Source organism: Antechinus flavipes, chromosome 4, assembly GCF_016432865.1.
Source record: "Antechinus flavipes isolate AdamAnt ecotype Samford, QLD, Australia chromosome 4, AdamAnt_v2, whole genome shotgun sequence".
NCBI lineage: Eukaryota > Metazoa > Chordata > Mammalia > Dasyuromorphia > Dasyuridae > Antechinus > Antechinus flavipes.
This window is the reverse complement of record NC_067401.1, coordinates 425,681,791-425,702,134: the sequence shown is the minus strand read 5'-3', so window position 1 is coordinate 425,702,134 and position 20,344 is coordinate 425,681,791. Positions and strand designations below refer to the sequence as shown.

Here is a 20,344-nt window from a genome sequence, read left to right as displayed (position 1 = left end):
GTAAAAGTTTTGGGGGAACTGGAATAGATTGTTTTCTACCCGAATGTGGGGTGACTTATTTTTTTATTTTATTTTTTTAATTGTGTGGAATATCTGTTTGAGATCCTCCGGGCTTCTTGGCTGTAGGAAACCAGCGAAGGCTGAGGAAGCTAGTAGAGAAGGTTCTGCTCTTTAGAAGGGGTCCCCGCCTTTCTCTCTCTCTCTCTCTCTCTCTCTCTCTCTCTCTCTCTCTCTCTCTCTCTCTCTCTCTCTCTCTCTCTCTCTCTCTCTCTTCCTCTCTCCCCCTCACTCTCCCCCTTTCCCTCTCTCCTCCCCCCTTCTCTTTTTCCCACTCTGTCTCTCTCCCCCTTGCGCCCACAACGTTTGGTGCTGATCCGAGCGGGAAGAGGGGGGTGGGTGGGATTGGAGGGGGAAGACCATGACCTCCAGCTATGGGCACGTTCTGGAGCGGCAGCCGGCCCTGGGTGGCCGCTTGGACAGTCCCGGGAACCTCGATAACCTTCAAGCAAAAAAGAACTTCTCGGTGAGTCACCTGCTCGATCTGGAGGAGGCCGGTGACATGGTGGCCGCTCAGGCGGATGAGAGCGTCGGCGAGGCGGGACGGAGTCTGCTGGAGTCTCCGGGGCTGACCAGCGGCAGCGACACTCCGCAGCAAGACAGTAAGTGTGGGTCCCCCAGCCTCCGGGAAGATCGGGACCGGAATGGGATTCGGAGAGCTTTGGGGGGAAGTTGACAGAGGCAACACGGGCAGGCAGTGGGGAGGGAGAAAGGATAGCGGCTAGGGAAGAGACAGGGGCGACCTGGACACTGGAGACGGTCAAGGGACCTGGACTGTGGGTCAGCAGTCAGAACCAGGAGCGAAGAGGAGAGAAGGAGATTTTGCGCCAGTGAGCAATGTTACTATTTCCAGAACGTCCTTGGCTAAAAGGGGATCCGGATTGAGTTAGAAGCTCCTGTCAGTTTTCCGCAGGCTAGTAAAGCACCGAGAACCAGCATTTCGGCTTTCTTGAGCTAATGGGATTTAATAGGTTGTCTCCTCCTACTTTTCTTATCAGGACATAGAACCCCATAAACGGGAGGGAGGAGGGAATTGGGTGATAGCGAACGCGTCTGGGCTTCTCTGAGAGGACTGGGTTGAATATTATTGGGGAGAGTAGAGAAAGAGTGTATGAAAACCGAAGCCGAGAGGAAAACGGCAGGCTGAAGAGTGAGGAACTAAGAGGAGAGGAAGGTTCCCCGAGGTGGTGTCTCATTTGCCCAGCGGCAGTAGTCTAGTAAACCGCGTTCGGGAAGATCGTAAGAGGGCCGGCAATGTTACGCACTCAGCACAGGGAACGCCGACTGGAGGGCGCTTGGGGCAGCCGTTTGTCTGCGCATCGGCCGGCCCCAGCGCAGCCTCGGAGTTCCGAGACTGAGCCCGATTCCGCCGTTCTGGGATACGGAAGTTTGGGGAGGGGGGCGCTCATCTTTCCACTCCCAAACCATATGTGACGACTCCACCACTCTACCGCATCAAAACCAAACCCGACTCAACCGAAGTCTGAGCTCGCTTGACATTTTTTAGAACTTCAAAAAGTGCCCTTTTGTATAGAAGGGAAAACTGAGGGTTTCCACATACAGTCTCCTATCCACCGCGGTCATAACTCCCCCGGGTGCATCCACACTCTTGTTTAATCTGCCCGGGAGGGAAAGGTTCAAGGAAGGGTCCTGAACACATTCTGTAGAAACTTAGGGTTTCTCTTCCGCAAGTCAGCCACGCGAAGCACTCTCCCCCTCCCACACTGCCAGACTTCTTCCCCAACAACTCTTCCTTGTCGATCTCTCCCCCCTCCAAAAGACGTATCCAAATTTCCAGCATAACCCTATCTAATCAATCACATTCTGACACGCGTTTATTTGCCCACTGGGCCTTCAGTTCTCTTCACAAATCTACTCCAGGCAGGTATGGTCATACTCCAGCTTCACATTGGGAAAGAACTGAAAGAATTTGTGCATCATCGGACGAAATGGTTGGCCTCTAGGATACTGTATGTTTTTGAACTTGACTGGTAGCCCCTTTTAAAGGTGGGGAGAGAGAGAGAGAGAGAGAGAGAGAGAGAGAGAGAGAGAGAGAGAGAGAGAGAGAGAGAGAGAGAGAGAGAGAGAATTACTTTCTTCTAGGGAGGTTTTTTGCCCTGAAATTAGAAAAAGTGTATGTGGTTGTGGTTGTGTTTAAGGAAACAATCTCCCTTCCTCAAGATGCTCTAAAAAAAATCCTGCAATAAATGGATGTGCCTTGAAACTAGAAATAATGCAAGATGAAAAATCGAGGCCTTTACTTGTATTATTTATTACTCTGGAAGATATTTTCCTAAGATAGTCTGGACACGTTTCCTTAGGTATGCAGAACAGCCTCTTCATTCTCACCGCTTCCCCCACCCTCCACCCTGGGCCCCTGGTAGCCCAGAGATAGTGCTGGGGGCCCATCCGATTCTGGATTCACTCAACTTTGTGAGCACCTGACTGGGTGCGGTGAGACAATCAGTCTAACAACTCAAGACTATCCCTCCCTAGCTCAGTAAAACTGTCTGGTAACTAAAAAAGGCCAATTATTCACCGAACCAATTGTCAAGTTATGAAGTGGTACTTGGGGAGTGAGCTGTTAGGTGGAGAAAATGAAGGTCTTCAGCCGGATCTTTGCAAAAAGGCTTGATGCTCTTGTGCAAAAAGGCGTCTTATTATAAATCGCCTAGAATTTATTATTTGTGAAAACCTTTGATATTTTTGGGGAAAATTCGAGTTTCTACCCATAATATAAAATCACGCTCCGAGGAAGTTGCTGCATAGGACATTCACACAGCTGGAACGGCCTGAATCCCAGGGTTTCTTTCCTCTCCAAGAACGTGATAACCAGAAAGGAGATGTAGGCCGAAAACTTTATAACCCCTATCAGGCCAATTAATGTTCTGCAGCGCCTAAAAAATCTTCCTAAGCACGAATGCTACAAGGTTATTGCACCGTGGCAGTTCTGGCCGTTTGTTTATAAAAGCACTTTTATATGCTCTGAGAGGAGAGCTGGAAAATATGTGATTTCCTCATGCTGTACAGATAGGAAGTGGAGAAGTGTTTCCCTGGGGAAGGAAAAGATAGGTAGATCGAAGGAAAAAAAAAAAAAGCATCTTGCTGGGCCGGGAGGTGATCTGCCGGGCCTGGACAATGACTGGATCGAAATGGCTGTTCAGAGACTGGAGACGAGAGGAAGAGGTAGCATTCGAAAGAAGAAGAGAGGAACTTGGGGTTTAAGCTCTGACAATCATCAAACAACCTCTAGGCTCTTCTGGAAATCCGTTTTTTGGGTGTATGCTAGGATCTATCTGAGCCGACAGGGGATGAAGGGTAAAATATATAAACAACACAAGGCAAAGTGCACAAGCTCACGTCTCAAAGAAAAGAGGTCTCAGGGCTCGGATTCTCGAGGCGGTGTCTGGTTCTGGAGGGAACGAGTAGATCCCAGAACTCAACAAGATCCAGAAGGGCAGGAGACGGAGATCCCCTGCTCTGGAGGTGAGGTGACAACTCCAGCATACTGAAAGCCTTCATGGAATCAAGCTGATAATGGAGAGAAGAGACTGCTGAAGAATGTTTGACAGCTCCCCCTTCTCCAGGCAAAAGGATAATTTTTAGTATTGCCAGATCCTCTTAGTTGTAACTACAAAAAGCGGAAAGTTGGGGTAGGGAGCAAGAAGGGGGTTGGTTGACATGGCAGACGTATATTGTTGGGAAATCTTAGGGGCAGGAGCACGAGCTTGCTTGCAAGCATACACAAATTAGATGCTAACAAGAGATATGGATGGGATATTTTGACAAGAAGGTTTGTTGCTTTTAGAGACCGTGTGTTTTCTCAACCCGGCTTCCCTCCCAGAGTCTCCAATGATCAAAACATGTCTATCAGCGTATCAGATAACTTTCAAGGTACCAAAAGCAGAAGGATAAGGGCCCATCCAAGCTCGCTCCACCCTCAGATCAGAAGCTGTTAATGAAGATTCCCAAGGCGAACTGTTGGGATTTTCTTAAGGAGCCAGGACTCTCAGAGCTGTGACAGGCTTCATGACTCGGGGCGAAGTGATAAATTACCCTGGGGGGGGGGGAGAGAAACAAAGAGTGAATATCCACAGGGTTCCCGCCCACTGGGATTCCGCTAAACTAATTCTAACTTCTTTCCTTTGAGAAAGCTTATTACAATTAGAAAGATCCTTGCCGATTAAAAATGTCCTCTAATTTTTTTTTTTTTTTTTTTTTAGAGATACAGCTGTTTCAATAGGTTTCCCCATTATCTTCACACCGAATTTCTTATTGGCGTGAAATTAGGAAAACTTTCTTCTTTTATGCGGGTAGTCAATACGTGATCATTAGGCAATGGGAACACACACACACACACACACACACACACACACACACATACACTTTCTCTTCTCCAGACCCCAAGTCCTCAGACATCACATTTAGGTCTTTAAATAATTCTTTTGGAAGACCTAAGCCTTTTGGGAACTTCGAATACTTTCATCTAAATTCTAAGGTCTTTAAAAAGGGAGAATATTCTTCCCTCCCCCTGTCCCCATTGTCCTTGGAGCGATTCGATTTTCCTTGTTTAGATATTTATTTCTTCTTCCCTTTTTTCTTCTTTTTCTGACTCGGTCTCCATTTTGTCCGGCTCTTGCCTCCCCAAAATATCTAAGATTATATTCATCCAAGAGTCTTGGGTATCCCATAAGGCTTTCAATTAGAAACCTAAAAGGGTTCGCAAAAGGGGGAGTGCTTGGATGTGCGTGTGTCTTTAGAGAGGCTGAGAAGTTTTTTTTGGAGGGGAAGTGGGACTCATAAAAATGTGAAGACCCACTTCTGAGAGGTGGTGCATCTTGCTGTCATTTCTTAATCTGAACTTCTGCAAACTCAAAAAAAAAAAAAAAAAAAAAAAAAAAAAAAGCTCCTGCCTGCCTTTCACGTTTCCGACCTCTAAATTAGTGAAACCAGATTGTCCTAATAAGACCTTTTGTTGGAAACACATGTAGCTATAAAAAGGTAGACGGAAAGTCAATTAGACACACGCGAGCGTCTGTACACACGAGCGCAAAACGATGCAAAGCATAGACTGAACAGGAATGGGCGCAGCACAAATTCAGCGGAGCGTTGGGAGTAATCCATTAGTCACAAATTGCCGAAGAGCTCGGGATGAAGTGAGGTGTGAAAGCTGGAAATGCAAGCCAGGATCCGAAGCCGCCCAGTTCAGCCGGGATAACTAAGGCCGCAGCAGCCCCAACCCAAGAAAATCTCTCCTCGTATCCAGCGCTGGGAGAGTGTCCCAAACGCAACTGGGGAATGGATCTCATTCTTTGTACTGGACCTCTATTTTGATTCTCATCAGATTGAGTATTTCTTAGCTAAAGCCCAACTCATTCCCCAGCGGACCTGGGAACCGGCAATTTCCTCCCCAATTTATTGTAAGCATTTATTGGCGTATGAGATAGGGTGTTAAAAGATCAAAATCCAGGATCCGGGAATCCAGCAATGGGGAGAAGGAGCCAAATTATCAACCAAAGCATTGTTTTATGAATTTTAAAAGAAATGATGTGTTTGCAATGAGGAAAGCGTTAAAGAAATGGCAAATTGCGAAATAAAATAATAATTGTCATCAACTATCATCCTCACCAGAATCATCATCACCAATATTATTCCAATTAGCTTCTCCCAAGTTGAGTTACCAACGATTCTAATTACTAACTGGGAAGGTGAATGGCAGACTCAGTGAAGTAATGCCCACCTCTTTCTCCTAAAGCACCCAGTCTTGTTTCTTTGGATGCATCGTAGGATGCTCCTGTCATCCCTATATTCTTTTCTTCTTCTTCTTCTTCTTTTTTGGAGGGGGGATAGTTTGATTTGTCAATCATCCTAACTCACTTCAGGCACACAGGTAGGCTTCTTGCAAGAATGAATCAATCCCTTCCTTACTAGCCAGTTAAGGATATTGGGGAATGCTGGTTAGGGACTCTTTTTATCAACCTGTCTCTCTGTTCCTGTAGAAAATTTGAAGAATAGAGTCTCTCACATCTTAGTATATGTCAGAACTTTAAGACATTATAGAGATCATCTAGGCTCACCTCCACAGTTTACAGAGGAAAAACAACAGCAACAATACCACTTTACATAAGCTTGCCCCTCTCCCAAGACCCTGTCTAACCTGTGCTAATTGTAACAGTCATAGCATAGTACGCATTCGTTCCAGAAAAGGTAGAATAAACACCATAATGGTCATTGATTCGCATTAGTGCCAGGTGCATGCACGTGATTGAAATTTAAAGGCAAGTTGTTACTAGGAGTGCATACAGTCGCCTTCTCTCTCCAGGGATGCTATGTCTATTTTATCGTATGAGTAAATGAACAGCAAAAACACAAAACGACCCAGATGCATCAGAACCAACTCTCCAGAGAGACTCCAAAGTTTTTTCAAAGCCAGTGGGCCTAGAGCCCACTCTAGGAAATCTGAAAATACATTTCATCAGCATCATCTTTTCTGCGAGTCAAGATCCCTGACTTCCTTTTCAGAGGGCGGAGAGTCAAAGCGGGAATTGACAAGAAGGGAATCGAAGCGATAAAATTTTTTTTGTATGGTTGGTTATTGCCCCAGCAGACGATTAGCAATAAAGAGAATCCGTGAGATTGACTCAATTTTTAAAGGTTCGTTTCCTTTATAATTCCTGTCCTTCCCCTTCAAGAGTCCGGGACACCGGCAAGGCGCTGGGTGTAGCGCCTGGAAAATATTATACCTTCGACCGAGAGCTAAGAGAACTTTCCACCAATCTGGGAAGATTGGATACATTGACATTTGTGTAATGCGGCAGCTTCCCTCTTACAGGGACTTCGCATTCCCACGTAAACCAGAAACTAATCGAGTTATTATTTATTATTGAGCGATGGAGAAAATAATAGGTAATAGCTAACATTTACTTTGTGTTTTTAGGACATGCAAAGCAAATTAGCTGGACCTTTGTGAATCAAAGCTTTTGTAAATTGGGAGTAGATGGCTGTTTACCTTCTTTAAGTAGTGTGTGTGTGTGTGTGTGTGTGTGTGTGTGTGTGTGTGTGTGTGTGAGCTCGCGAGCGTTTTATCGTGTGTTTTCACCCTCACCTCAGTTTTTCTGCTGCCTTTTCAAGTATATTTACAGATATTACAGATGAGAAAACCGAGACCAAAGTTTGTAGAGGGTTGGGTTTGGAAATCGTTTTAAAAAATAAAATAAAATATAAATCTTATGAATTAGCATTCCCAGACCAAAGGATGGATATTATCAGGTCTTTGGTTATGTTTTCACTTTACTATTTTCCCCAAGCTCGTAATTAGAAGTTTGTGTCTGGCTTTCGGCATCCAAACATTTTAAAAAGTACTTCGGTATTGACAATTAGATTGAGAAATCATTGTTATTGATCTGATTCTCTTAAGAATCTTCTTTGCTTTTTGACTTTCTTTGAATCCGTGGAACAGTGCCTGGAACACAGTAGGTAGTAAATAGATGCTTAATGACTGACTCATTCGTCGAGTCACTTTATTGCTCCCACCATTTTTGTCCTCCAGCATCTTTCCAATGATACAAAGAGATAAATACTTTTAAAGATGTGTGTATTCTCATGTATGTGACATGTGTATCCTTGTAAAATAAAATTATGCTATTATTTTCTGGGTGATCAGAAGCCTCCAGTAATGCTAACATCAACAAAAACACAAGTGTAATAGTGTAGTAAGTGACCCCTGTCTACATCAGGATAATAAAGACAATGGCCAGCTGTTGAGATTAGTTTTGAACTGAATGGTTTCAGAGTTGGGATTTTTTTTTTTAAACAGCTAAAATCAACAGGGGGAAGACTGAAGGAAGATAGGTTTATAAATTTGCTTTTATTGTTGGATGTATTTTCTATAATATCCACCCAAAGAAAAAGGTATTGCTTTAATAACAAAATCATTTAAAAAAACAAAACGTTTTCTGCCTGGTAAGTTTTACAGTATATTATATTAGGGAGAAGAAATATGATAGAATTTCTGATCCTTTTCCAGGAAGATTCTTGATAAATTCCTGGGAAGGCTGGTGATACTCATTTTGGGGTCTGGAGTTTGGGGTAGTGTGTGTGTTTGTGTGTGTGTTGTGTGTGTGTGTGTGTGTGTGTGTGTGTATTTGTAGTCTCAGAACCTGGATTTGAATCCCAGATCCTGAGATAAGGTCACTTAAACTTTGGTCTCAGCTTTTTCATCTGTAAAAATCAAAGAATTAAAGTAAATGTCTTCTTGGCTCCCTTCCAGTGATCCCATAAAGCAGAGACAGATATATGTGTGTAAAAATTTCATATATATGTATATATATACATATATATGAAGATTAAAAATAAACCATAACCAACCATTAATCTATAAATTACCTTTCCCCAAGTAGCAGGAATAAATGGAATTACCTGGGATTAGTTTTTCCTCTTAGAACTGAAAAATATGTTTTTGATGCATGTACTTGAACAGATTATTTTTTAAAAGCTTCTTGATTTCAAAGATCTAATTAAACCCCAGATGTATATTAGATGTATATGGAATATGAGCTATTAATAATGACTCAGTAACCTAGCATGTTGTACTGAATACATTAAGCATTTAATAAATGTTAGTAGAATGCCATGGAATATCACCAATGCCTCAACAAGAAAAATTTTGAGGTTTATTTTATGCATTGTCTATCATCTCCATTCATCCAACAAATAAGGAGTTTTTTTAAAAAGACAAATAAAATATTTTTTAAAGTAAGTTCCTTAGATACAAGTTTAGATAACAGATAGGACCTTCCCCTCCCAAACCCCCCACTGATCCCATTCCAGCTTTTTATTATTTTATAGGGTCATTTGTAAAAAAGTTCATGATTTTATTTACTTTTAACAAGCAAGCAAAAACTGAAGGTGAATTTCCTCCTAAGTGATTATGCAGTTCTCTCTCACACAGGGCTTAGGTTGACTAGGCCTATTCAGATCTGATTTTGTGTTCCCTTTGATATTAATACTAAAAAAGGGATTTACAAACTAAGACTGCACCTTTAGGAAATTATTTCTTTATGTGCTTTAATCTCTTTCCCAGAGTATAAAAGACCTATAACCAAAAAAGAAAAATCCTTCTGAATATTTGCTGAAAATGGGGTTGCTTTACCCAGAGCACATCCCTAGTCCAGAAGTCCCAAACTTTCTTATTCAGTCCAAAAGGGGGCGCATCCCACTTCCCTCCAATCTCAGGTTAGTATCCAGTATCCATAACATATCTTGGAGAGGCAAAAGAAAAGTACGACTAACCACTCAAAGCATGGGGTTGGCCATAGAACCTCAATAGTAGAAGCTTAAAAAATAGAAAGTAAGGAAACATTGTAGAGAGAGAAAAAAATGCATACATACATACATATACATATACATATATATATATATATATATATATATATATATATATATATATAGAGAGAGAGAGAGAGAGAGAGAGAGAGAGAGAGAGGAGAGAGAGAGAGAGAGAGAAGAGAGAGAGAGAGACAAAGAGAGAGAGAGAGAGAGTGAGAGAGAGAGAGAGAGAGAGAGAGAGAGAGCATTAAAGTTGGCTAACTGAATACTGATTTACAGGCTGTCTGGGATCAGGGAGACAGATCTATGCTGTTTAAAGAGTGAGCAAAGGAATAGAGGCCAGAGGAGGAAGAGGAAAAAGAAAAGGAAGAGGAGGAAGAGGAAGAGGAGGAAGAGGAAGAGGAGGAGGAGGAAGAGGAGAAAAGAATGTATTCTAGGTGGAAGTTTGGGCTGGCTTTCTGTGTCTGTGCCTCCATAGAACTTCTGCCACTGTGGAAATATCAAAGACCCCTGTCCCCTGGTCCTTGTGTTTAAGAACAGATGTAACTGATTTGGGAGAATGCTCTTCAGTTTTTGCCAGGTATCCCATTTGAAACAAACAATATGAGGCAAGTACTTTGTGTAAAATACTGCTGGGTGCTAGTGTCAGTGAAACCTCCTGAAGCCATCAAATTTAGAGAAAAAAATCATTCTTTTTTTTTTTAAGTGGAAGATAATTCTAGATAACAAAAATAATCAAACAGGCTTTCTTCTGCTTACCTTGAGAGGTTGTAGTGAAAGAATATACAACATAAACTGCCTGATCCTCTTCACATTCCCCTTTCTTTTTTTACTTTGAACCTTTTCCCCTCCTCACTATCTGGAAGTCTTTGCCTTCTCTCTGACTATTCAGACCCTATCCATCTTTCCATGACAAATTTAAGATATACCTATCTCTTCTTGAATATATTTTCCTAACTAAATTCTAGTTTAACCTAATTTTATTGTCACTGCCACTACCATCACCACCATCACCACCACCACCACCACCACCACCATCACTACTGCTACTACTACTTCTACTACTACTATGACGTTTGTTATAATAAGCACCCTACAGTTTAACATTTAATTATTCTAATAGTTTAATATGTTTTAATTTTATTTTCTTGTAGAAACTGTCATATTTCGTTTTGAATTTACTGCTCTGTGCTCTTTTAATGCTTTGAGAGCTAGTGTGGGATATACATATATTCAATCAATCAATAAAAAACATAATAATAAATTGTTGATAGGTATGATGCTCTATTTTTTTATCCATAATCTCAGTATAAATTATTCAATCCTTTTTTTTTTCAAAGGCAATGGTCCTCAGACTTTTTGTTGTGTAGATTACATAGAGAATACAAAAACCAGGCACACCAAAAGAAATCACCCTACTTATCTTCACTTGAGAAAAAAGCTAATAAAAATGATTCTGAGATCTGTATGAGCTACAGTGTCCTTTCACTCCTTATTGCCCCAAGCTTTAATTGATACATTTCAGAATTCAATCAAAATAGATTGGTTCTTTCTCTTCCCTCACTTCTTTCTTTCTTTCTTTCTTTTTTCTCTTGTGCTCAACGGGGTTACACAGATAAGGACAGATATTATCCTTGAAGTTTGGACAAGCCTGTAGATCATTTGAAAGCTCACATCTGGAGAGATATTGTTTAAAGGAGTCATAAATGCATGACAATTTAAAAGAAAAAGATAGGAAGGAATATAGTTGTAGAGGATTGAAAACTTTTTTTTAGAAGAAAAATAACTTCTGTTTATTAATTACCTTTAACATACATATATTCTCTTACTATAACTTTGTGAGGTTGATGGGACAAAGATAATGGAGAATTGGGGAGGAGCCTCCTTCCATAATGCAAAATGCATCCCAGCTAAGACTTAGATATTCTCTAGCAGGTTTCTTGATGCCTAGACTTGCCTAGCATCTGGAGGTAGTATGAAGTTTGTAAGACTCTGAACCTCAGTCTTTTTATCTCCAAAATAAATACTCCTTTCACTAGGCCATATTGCCTTCATGAAGGAATTATTATACCATTTTACAGAAGGAAAAATGGAGACATGAATATTAAGGACCTATTCTGTCAGCTGCCAAGGCTATATAAGAATAGAAGGGAGAAAAACATTTATTAAGCACCAACTATATAAGAGTACTGTGTTAAGTGATTTACACATATCTCATTTAATCTTTACAGCAACCCTGTGAAGTAGGTGCTATTTTTATTCTCATTTTACAATTAAGGAAACTGAGGCAGATACAAGACCATGATTTTCCAACTAGCAAGTACCTGAGCTTAGATTTGAACTCAGGTCTTCCTGACTCCAGAAAGGCCTTTTCACTCCTTTTTGAATTTTCTTTCTCTCTAAAATAAAATACTATATTTTAGGGAACCCTGCAATCAGATTCCCAGATTTTTCAGTATAATAAAACTATTTTAGATGAACCCTACTTTTGTTTTTGTTAAATTTTCTTCAGATTCTTTATGGCATGTTCTCTTGATGTGAGTACTTCTTTCACTGACCCAGCTGGTGACTCTTCCATCTTTAACAAGTATAAGATGGCTTTGGGAATTGTGATAACCAGGGAACTAATCATATTATAGCCTCTAGAAATGACCCTTGCTCAACATAGCTATACTAGAACTCAAAGGGCATAAAAAATGTCTTTTGCTGGACCCTTACCTGAAACCTTCATCATGGCAGAATGTGTCAATCGAAGCTTGCTTGGTCTAGCTACAGGAACACAGGGTTGCTTACAAATACATCATAATAAGATGTGAAAAGAAAACCTCAGTGGCTAATTGCAGATACAAAGAAATACAAGAAGAAAATACTCTTGGAATGTAATATGGTATCTAAAGTATTGGACTTTGAGTTTAGAATACCTTGTTTTGAATTCTTAATCACATGTTCAATAGCCCAGAGGCCCTGAGCAAATCAACTTCACTAAGACTTTTTTCCTATAAAATCAGGATGATGATGATACCATCCCTCATAGAATTGTGTTTTAAGGATTAAGTGAGATCATTAATATCAAGTATTTGCAAACACAAACATTTACTATATAAATAACAGTCACTAATATTACTATTCAACATCAGGAAAATAAACATATAATTCTAGGCTTCACAATAAGACAGTACTGTATCTCCTAAGCAAAGGATAAGGAGTTGTTGGGGGGAGTGAGGATAAGAAATTATGAGGGGGAAATGAGAGGAAGTGGTAATCCATTCAAATGATCTGCTTATAAAAGGATAATTGTTAACTACTTTATATTGGGTGTTTTTAACCAACTTAGTTTAAGGATTTTTTTTTAAAAGAAAAACAGACATTTTCATCTTTTAAATCTGCATAATTAGTAGCTTCTCTCAGGCAGCTGATCCATTAAGAAACTGATTAGTTTGATTTTAAGGAGGCAAATCAGAAAAGGAATTTTAATGAGAATATAAAGTTAAGCAAGGTGAAAAAGCACTGACTAGCAATAAATTTGATTGTTCCATCGCTTCCTCTTTTCCAATTCAGAAAAATTCAAATATTTTTAGCTTAGAAAAACTCACTACAGGAAAAAAAATGGCAAAGTTCTCCATATTGCTTGTTTCTAAGGAAGGGAAAATAGAACCACCCAGTGAGATCTTTGTCTGTAACCAGATGTGTTGTACAATAACTCTAATCCTCATGATGGGTAGAAGACCATGAGCTCAACCCTCAACACATTTAAGAAATAAATTGTAATTTAGTTCATTAATCAAAAAACTGAAATATGCAGTTTTGGTAGGCATATTTCAGGCATTGAATCCCTTCTGACAACAGAATCGAGAAGCCATATAACTGCCCGCTTTAGTTTTTTCTGTTCTTTCCTTCTTCAGCATGGAAATTTTTCGTGTGTGTGTGTGTGTGTGTGTGTGTGTGTGTGTGTGTGTGTGTGAATATGTATAGCCCTAAAGACTTAATGGGCCATGGTTTAAATTCTAGTTCCTCCTGAGAAAGTTGATATGACATAAAAGAAAGAACTTTAGATTCAGTATCAGAGAATATCAGTTCAGATTCTAGTTCTGCTACTTGATGCCTGTGAACCTCCATGGACCTCAGTTTTTTAATCTGTAAAATGACAGGATTGGGCTAAAAGAGCTGTGACATTCCCTTTCAATCCATGCTTTCTCTTTTCTTCCTCCAGTTTTCCTACTCTTAGGGTGCTATCAATGTCTATTGAGTTTCTGGCAGTTTTCGCTCCGAGGATATTCAGAGTAAGCAGAATGAATCTCCAACAAACTCAGACTATGTCCAAAAGAGGCTATCCACCAATGCCAATGATTCATTGTTGATTCATTACTTAATTAATGCAAAGTAATGGTCTGACTTTTTTTTCAGGCCAATCATTTCTTCCTCTGATTGAATCATTTGATTGAATTAATAGATTATTTTGTTGCCATAAAAGCCTAAGAAGGAGAACCTATTACAGGAAGTTTTAAATTTTAATTTAACTCTTAATTTAACTTTAATGTAATTACAAACATAAAAACCATCACCAAAAATCAATATTCAAATAAAAAAATCTATCTAAACATTTAGCATTTAACAACATAGAATCAAACAAACAAATAAACAAAAAACAAATTAATTTATTCATTTCCAAGTCTTTGAAATATGATTAAAGGAATATGGATTTAGAATTAGACGAGACCTTAGAGATCAGTGAGTCTAATTTTCTCATTTAACAAATGAGGAAACCAAGGTACTTTCTTGAGACTTTATTTGGCCAAGGGTGACAGAGTTATTAAATATCTGGATTCAAACTCAGGTTTTCATGCCTCCAAGCCTCTATGTTAATTCTATTCTCGATGCTACTACAGTACCAGGGAAATATATGAGTGTGTATGTTACATGTACAATCTGTATATGTATATGCATATAGTTATACACACACACATATACACATATGTGTTTGTAATGAAGAGCTTGCTTTATTGCCAGAAAGATGAGGATCAAGTCCTTTTGCCACATACTAGCTAGATGGCCTGGAATAGTGAGAAGACTATGTCTATAAATTACTGAGATAACATTGATACAATTGGTAAAGAAAGTTCTTCCACAGTTATTTTCTCTATGAAATTACAGTCTGGGTAATTAAAAGAAAGATATACATAATGTGTATATTTTATGTACGTGTGTGCAGTTTTAGTCAGTGACAACGCTGATACAGATATAGATCCCAGTTTGTTTCACTTTATGTGTTTTTATTTCCTTTTTATATTTACCATTTTATATTATTATAGCATTTCATTGCATTAGCATGTCATAATTTACTTGCATTCATTTATTAGATTTAATTTATTCTTCAACTTTTGGACATACACATTACTTCCAGGATTTTCTTTTTCTTTTCTTTCCTTCTTCCTTTTAAGTACCTACTACATAAATAATACAAGGTATATATTCACTACCCTGAGTACCTACTAAATTAGTAGCTAGGTACTGAAGACACAAAGGCTAAAAAAAAAGGACCACCACTTTCATCAGGATGTCTCCATTCTATTGAGACGGCTTATGAGATATACACAGATAAGTATAATATAAGGTGGAGTTTATTGGAGGCAAAGGAGAAAATCAAAATGATGTAGAAAAAAATGGAGAAGGGAATCTCTCTTTCACTTGAGGATTATCAGGGAAGGCTTCAAAGAAAGTTGCAAAGTATGTTTGTCCCTTAGGTTCTTCCATATCAAAACAGCAGGAATGCCTTGCATTTATGTGTTATAGGAATGTTGTAAGGGGAGAAAAGACATTATATATAATAATGTTAGAGAAATAAAAGTATTCTATAAATATAGCATAGATTTAAGACTATAAGACTCTCAGAAAGGGTATTAAGACTTTTGGGGAATATACATATATATCTTTATGTATATGTAATATTATATATTCACATGTATATATACATAGGCATGAACACACATTATGTATATTATATATTTGTATATATGTGTGTATATTTATACACACGTGGGATGATCTATTGGGGAGGGGGTAGGTCACTAAATTCTGGATCTGTGTTTTCATTCATGTGTTAAAACTTTTCCTCACTAATACAGACTGGCAATTCCACTGTAACTTATAATCTTAGAAGTTTCGTGGAAAACGGAAAGGTTAAATCAATGGCCACATATCTCATATATATCAGAGACAGGCAAGTTTCTGGAATCCAACATTATCCTGACATTAATGGCCTCTAAGATCACTACCAGTTCTAAATCTGTGATCCTACTTATAATCTATCTTTTATTTTCATTATTAATTATTATTATCATCTTAATTCAATGGAAATCAGATAGAAAGTGTTCTTGTTTGTTTGTTTTTTTCTTTCCTCAGCAGATATAAAGGTAAGGATTCCTTTCTCTGGTCCAAAATAACAATATGCTACTTTTGCATTTTAAATGGTACCAGAATATTTTCATTTTTCCATTAGACTGTAAAATCCTCCATGAGGACACTATCTTTTCTTGCTTTTCTTTATATTTGCAGTGTTAGCACAATGGCTGGTACAAATTAGGTACTTAATTAAAGCTTCTTGAGATCAGAGACTGGTTTTTCTATTTTTTCCTTTCTTTATATCCTCAGTGCTTAGCACAGTGCCTGGCATGAAGTAGATGCTTAATAAATATTTATTGCTTGATCAGATGACTGATTTTTCCTTGTTGAGCTACTTTTAAGTCATTTGGTAGGAATAATATTATGCTGAAGAGAACAAATGAACCTTAATGCACACAATTTCCAGATCACTACTTTATCATCTATTCTCCCTCTTAAGACCATCTGAAGCTGTGTTACCTAAATGTAGAAAATATCCTGCAGCCATCAACTGCAAATTATGGCATAATTCCATTTAGGAGTCTTGATAGTTATTTTTTTTTGTGGATATTTGTGTGTATGACACTTATTTTATTCAGAACTCAGTGACCAAAATTATATACCAACAAATAGGGGAAAAATTGTCACCATTTTTGAGATGTGTTTATTAAAATCCAACAGCCTTAAATACTTAGATGTCAAAAATTGATCTTACCTGAAAGAAAGCAGGAAGCATTGTAGAAAGAGCTGGTCTCTAGTCAAGAAGATAAGGGATAAATTCCTCCTCTTTTGTACCTATTGGCTATGAGACCCTGGTCATATCACTTAAAATTTTAGTACCATTGGTAAATCTCTTGTACAAGAATTCTTGACTCTGTGTGTATATGTGTGTATTTGTGTTATGGGCCCCTTTGTATAAACATATTATATATATATAATTAGAAAGGAAATAAATTACATTGAAACACAGTCATCGAAATATTTAAGAACACAGATTAATAGATCCAAGGTTAAGGATTCATGATTTGACACCACAAGCTGCCGAACTTTGCTGTGCTTTGGACGCAGAAAATTAGTTTTCATTTCTGGTCTTAAAGTGACTGTAGGAAGCAGGACTCTCCAAATTTTTGCTGTATTTTGGTGAGAAAAGATGCCCACCATCCTGAAAACAAATATTGGGATTCCTTGTCCCAATCTCTGGCTGAGATAACAACTTTCCAAATAAGTTTGGGCTCAGTCTTTAGAGTTTAATGCCGCTAGCTGATAATATAGTGATGTCTCACTATATTTTTACTTTAGTAAATAGTGGTTATCACATTGGCTGCTATTGTGTTGAAAAGTTGTCAGTTCTCTGGCAATGCTTTTTTCTTTAATGAGTTTAATATGACAAGTTTTCAATCCCCAATTTGATATGTGATCTGTTTATAGAGATTTTCATCAGGGTGGTTTGGAAATCTTTTAAGTCTGGAAATTGCATGGACAATATTATTATATTATCACAAGTATTCCCAAGATTCTTTTTTCCATTTTCCTTCCCTTCCCTTCCCTTCTCTTGCCTTTCCTTCTCTTCCCTTCCTTTCCCTTCCCTTCCTTTCCCTTCCTTTTCTGTCCTCCTTTTCTTTCCTTTCTCTTCTCCTTTTCTTTCCTTTTCCCCCTTTCATTCTCAGTAAACCCCAACAAACGACTCAGAAAACCACTTCTAATTTCCTGAAGGGTCAATTAGAACAGCTCCTAGCTTTGTGACAAGTGGAGAAGCTGGATCATCTAGAGTTGAAAAACTTTGTACAAGCAATCTTGCCAGGTCAGGGAAGTGGCAGTAAATGGGGCTACAGAGCATCAGGACTTAATCTAGATCTCTCTTCAATATGATAAATAGAAATTTACTGTAGGTAAGATACAAGTGGTATCAGGAACTCCCTTTCTCATATATGGAAAGATTTGCTTATTTGTGTCTATGATCTTTTGTGATAAAGTCATTAAGACAATTGGATGTCCTTAATTGGTGATGCAGGTATTGGTCCTTGAAGTGACTAACTTGAAAGTGTGGCTTAGTTGCTATTACTGGTCTGGGAAAGTGCTCTGTGATTCTTGCTCTCCCATATAGCCGTCTTTCCTTCAGTCTTGTTCATTTCTAGTGCCTGTGTATAAAGGAATAAAAAAAAATCAAGTGACAAAGCTATGAGAGCAGCAACCATAGCATTTAAAAATAAAACTAGTCTAATAATAGATGCTATTATATGCAGATCTTTTGGGAAAAAATAAAACAAAACAGAACCAAAAAACCAAAACCCATGGAGGTCTTCTAATTTCATTACTTAATTAACTAATTAACTGATTAATTAATTCCATGTGCTCTACTCTGGGTAGAGGAATAAAAGAAATATAAAGCTCAGTTCCCATTCTCAAAGAGCTTATTGTCTTCTTCCCTCCAGTTCCCAATGTTCTTTTCCAGACTTTGAAACTCTCTCCTATCACTTTTTAAAAATGTAATTTTTCTTTTTTCAAAAATTATGAACTCTGAGCAGTTTTTCTCTGTCCCCTTCACTCCTTTGGCTCTTATCAATGAAATGCCTTGTGGATGTGTAGAAGCTGCTTTGTAGATATTTTATTAGTGAAGGAACAGGCTCAGAGAGGACAACAAAGGTCACCTCCTGAAAATAAAAATTGCTCATATTTATATAATCCTTCCAATTTTTTAAAGTGCTTTTTCAATGAATCAATAAGCATACATATCATCTCCTCTTCCCAGCAAGGAAATGATTTGAAATCTAATTTTTTTTTCCAAATCAAAGGAACAACAGACAAATCATGAGAGAATGTTTGAGCCCCAACATGAAAGGTGATGTTCTCCCAAAATGAATATTAGCATGAGTGATCAGAGCCTTTTCTGGCTAGCCGACTCACTTATGAAGTGACATGCCTGGATGGAATGGTGTAGTTTCTCTGACTGTTGCCACTATTAGGACTGGTGAATCCATCCTCTCTCCGTTTCTTGCCCTTCTCATGCCTCATGGATGACTGGAAAACTGCCATCTTCACCTCAGGCGTTTCCTGCTCTTTTCAGACCTTATTTATTTGCGGTACATGTTTTAATAATGGGTTTTATCTCCAGTTAAAAATAAGCTGAATTTCACTGAACTTATTTGCTATAAATGAGCAAAATATATAACAGGGAAGGATGAAAGGGACCATGGACCAATAGTATAAACTTAACTGGAGCCTGTATTGCAAATGCTCTCATTCCCTCTTTAGAGACACAAAGAGAAGCCTCAATATGGTATTTTATTTTGTTGCTGCTAGGTGGTATAATGGATAGCTTACCAGCCTCTGTACTCAGCAGAACTCAGTCCAGACTTAGACACTTAGTCTGTGTGACTTTGGACAAGTTACTGAATGCTGATTACCTCCTTTAAAAACATCTATACACACATATCTTGTATGTATGTATGTATGATTGGTTATTGTCCTTTATTCTGGAAGAGGACCAGAATGTTAGAGTGGAGGTACAATGTGCCCAATTGTGGCCGATCAGACCAATACCAGCTCAGAATGCTCTGCCACAAGCTGGAAACACAAATAATCCCTATGAATATTTGGGGTGCTTCTTTGTGCATCTCGTGTTTTTTTTTCTGAGCAAATTCACTTCTGCCTTGCTCACAGAGCACATCTTTTCTGATGAGGAAACACCCCCCCCCCATGATATGTAATATAAGCTAAGCTTTACAACTCAATAAAATAGTCTCACTTTTACAGATGAACAAACCAAGGTTGAAAAAGCTTAAGTGACTTGCCTAAAGTCAAAGTGCTAGAAACTATCTGAAGTAGGATTTGAATCCAGTCTTCCTGGCTCAAATCCACTATTAACTCTTGTGATATTGCAGAACTTGAATTTGAACTGAGGTCTTCCAACTCCAATCCAAGAAAATTTCCCTAGTATCCCGGTGCCTCTCTTCTGTTGTTGCTTTGCCCCAATGCTTGGCTTTTTGCCTACCTTATCCTCTCACATAGATGTGAGATTCTTTAAGGGGAGCCAAGCACAACCTCCTGAGGTATATTCCACATGCTCAGCCAATTAAATCTCTAATTAGGATTAGCTTTGAAGATTTAAGCATCGCTTTCTGTTTGATGGCACTATCCCATCTCCTTTAATAGCAGCAAAGTTGGATATTTAACAGCTGATTTAAAAAAAAAGAATTTAATCATTTGCAGAACATACAGCAATAGATAGCTAGAATAGAATGATAGCTAATCTTTTATAGGCACTTTAAAGTTTCCAAAGAGCTTAATAAAGATCATTTTATTTTGTTCATGCAACAACTCTGAGATGTAGAGGCTAGCTATTATAATATCCATTTTACAAATAAGGAACTTGAGGCAGAGGTTAAGTGACTTGTCCAGGAAGGGCACAATGGATAGAATATCAGGCCTGAAGTAAGAAAGACCTAAGTTCAAATGTAACTTCAGGTACTTACTATGTGACCCTGATCAAGACACTTTGTCTCAGTTTTCTCATCTGACAAACCAGTTGAGCTTCTCTGCAAAGAAAACTCCAATTGGGGATGACAAAAAGTCTAATACAATC

General features: G+C 38.6%; 1 protein-coding gene across 2 annotated transcripts in view; it reads left to right on the top strand.

The window, feature by feature from the left end:
- The first annotated feature begins 288 nt into the window (after positions 1–288).
- The window catches only part of PRRX1 (paired related homeobox 1), a 90,490-nt gene continuing 70,434 nt past the window's right edge, over positions 289–20,344 (top strand). For both annotated transcript variants that reach the window (XM_051998963.1, XM_051998964.1), the window contains exon 1: positions 289–659. In XM_051998963.1, coding sequence (XP_051854923.1) covers positions 419–659 — 241 coding nt within the window. In that variant the 5' untranslated portion in view covers positions 289–418. The remainder of the gene's footprint in view (positions 660–20,344) is intronic.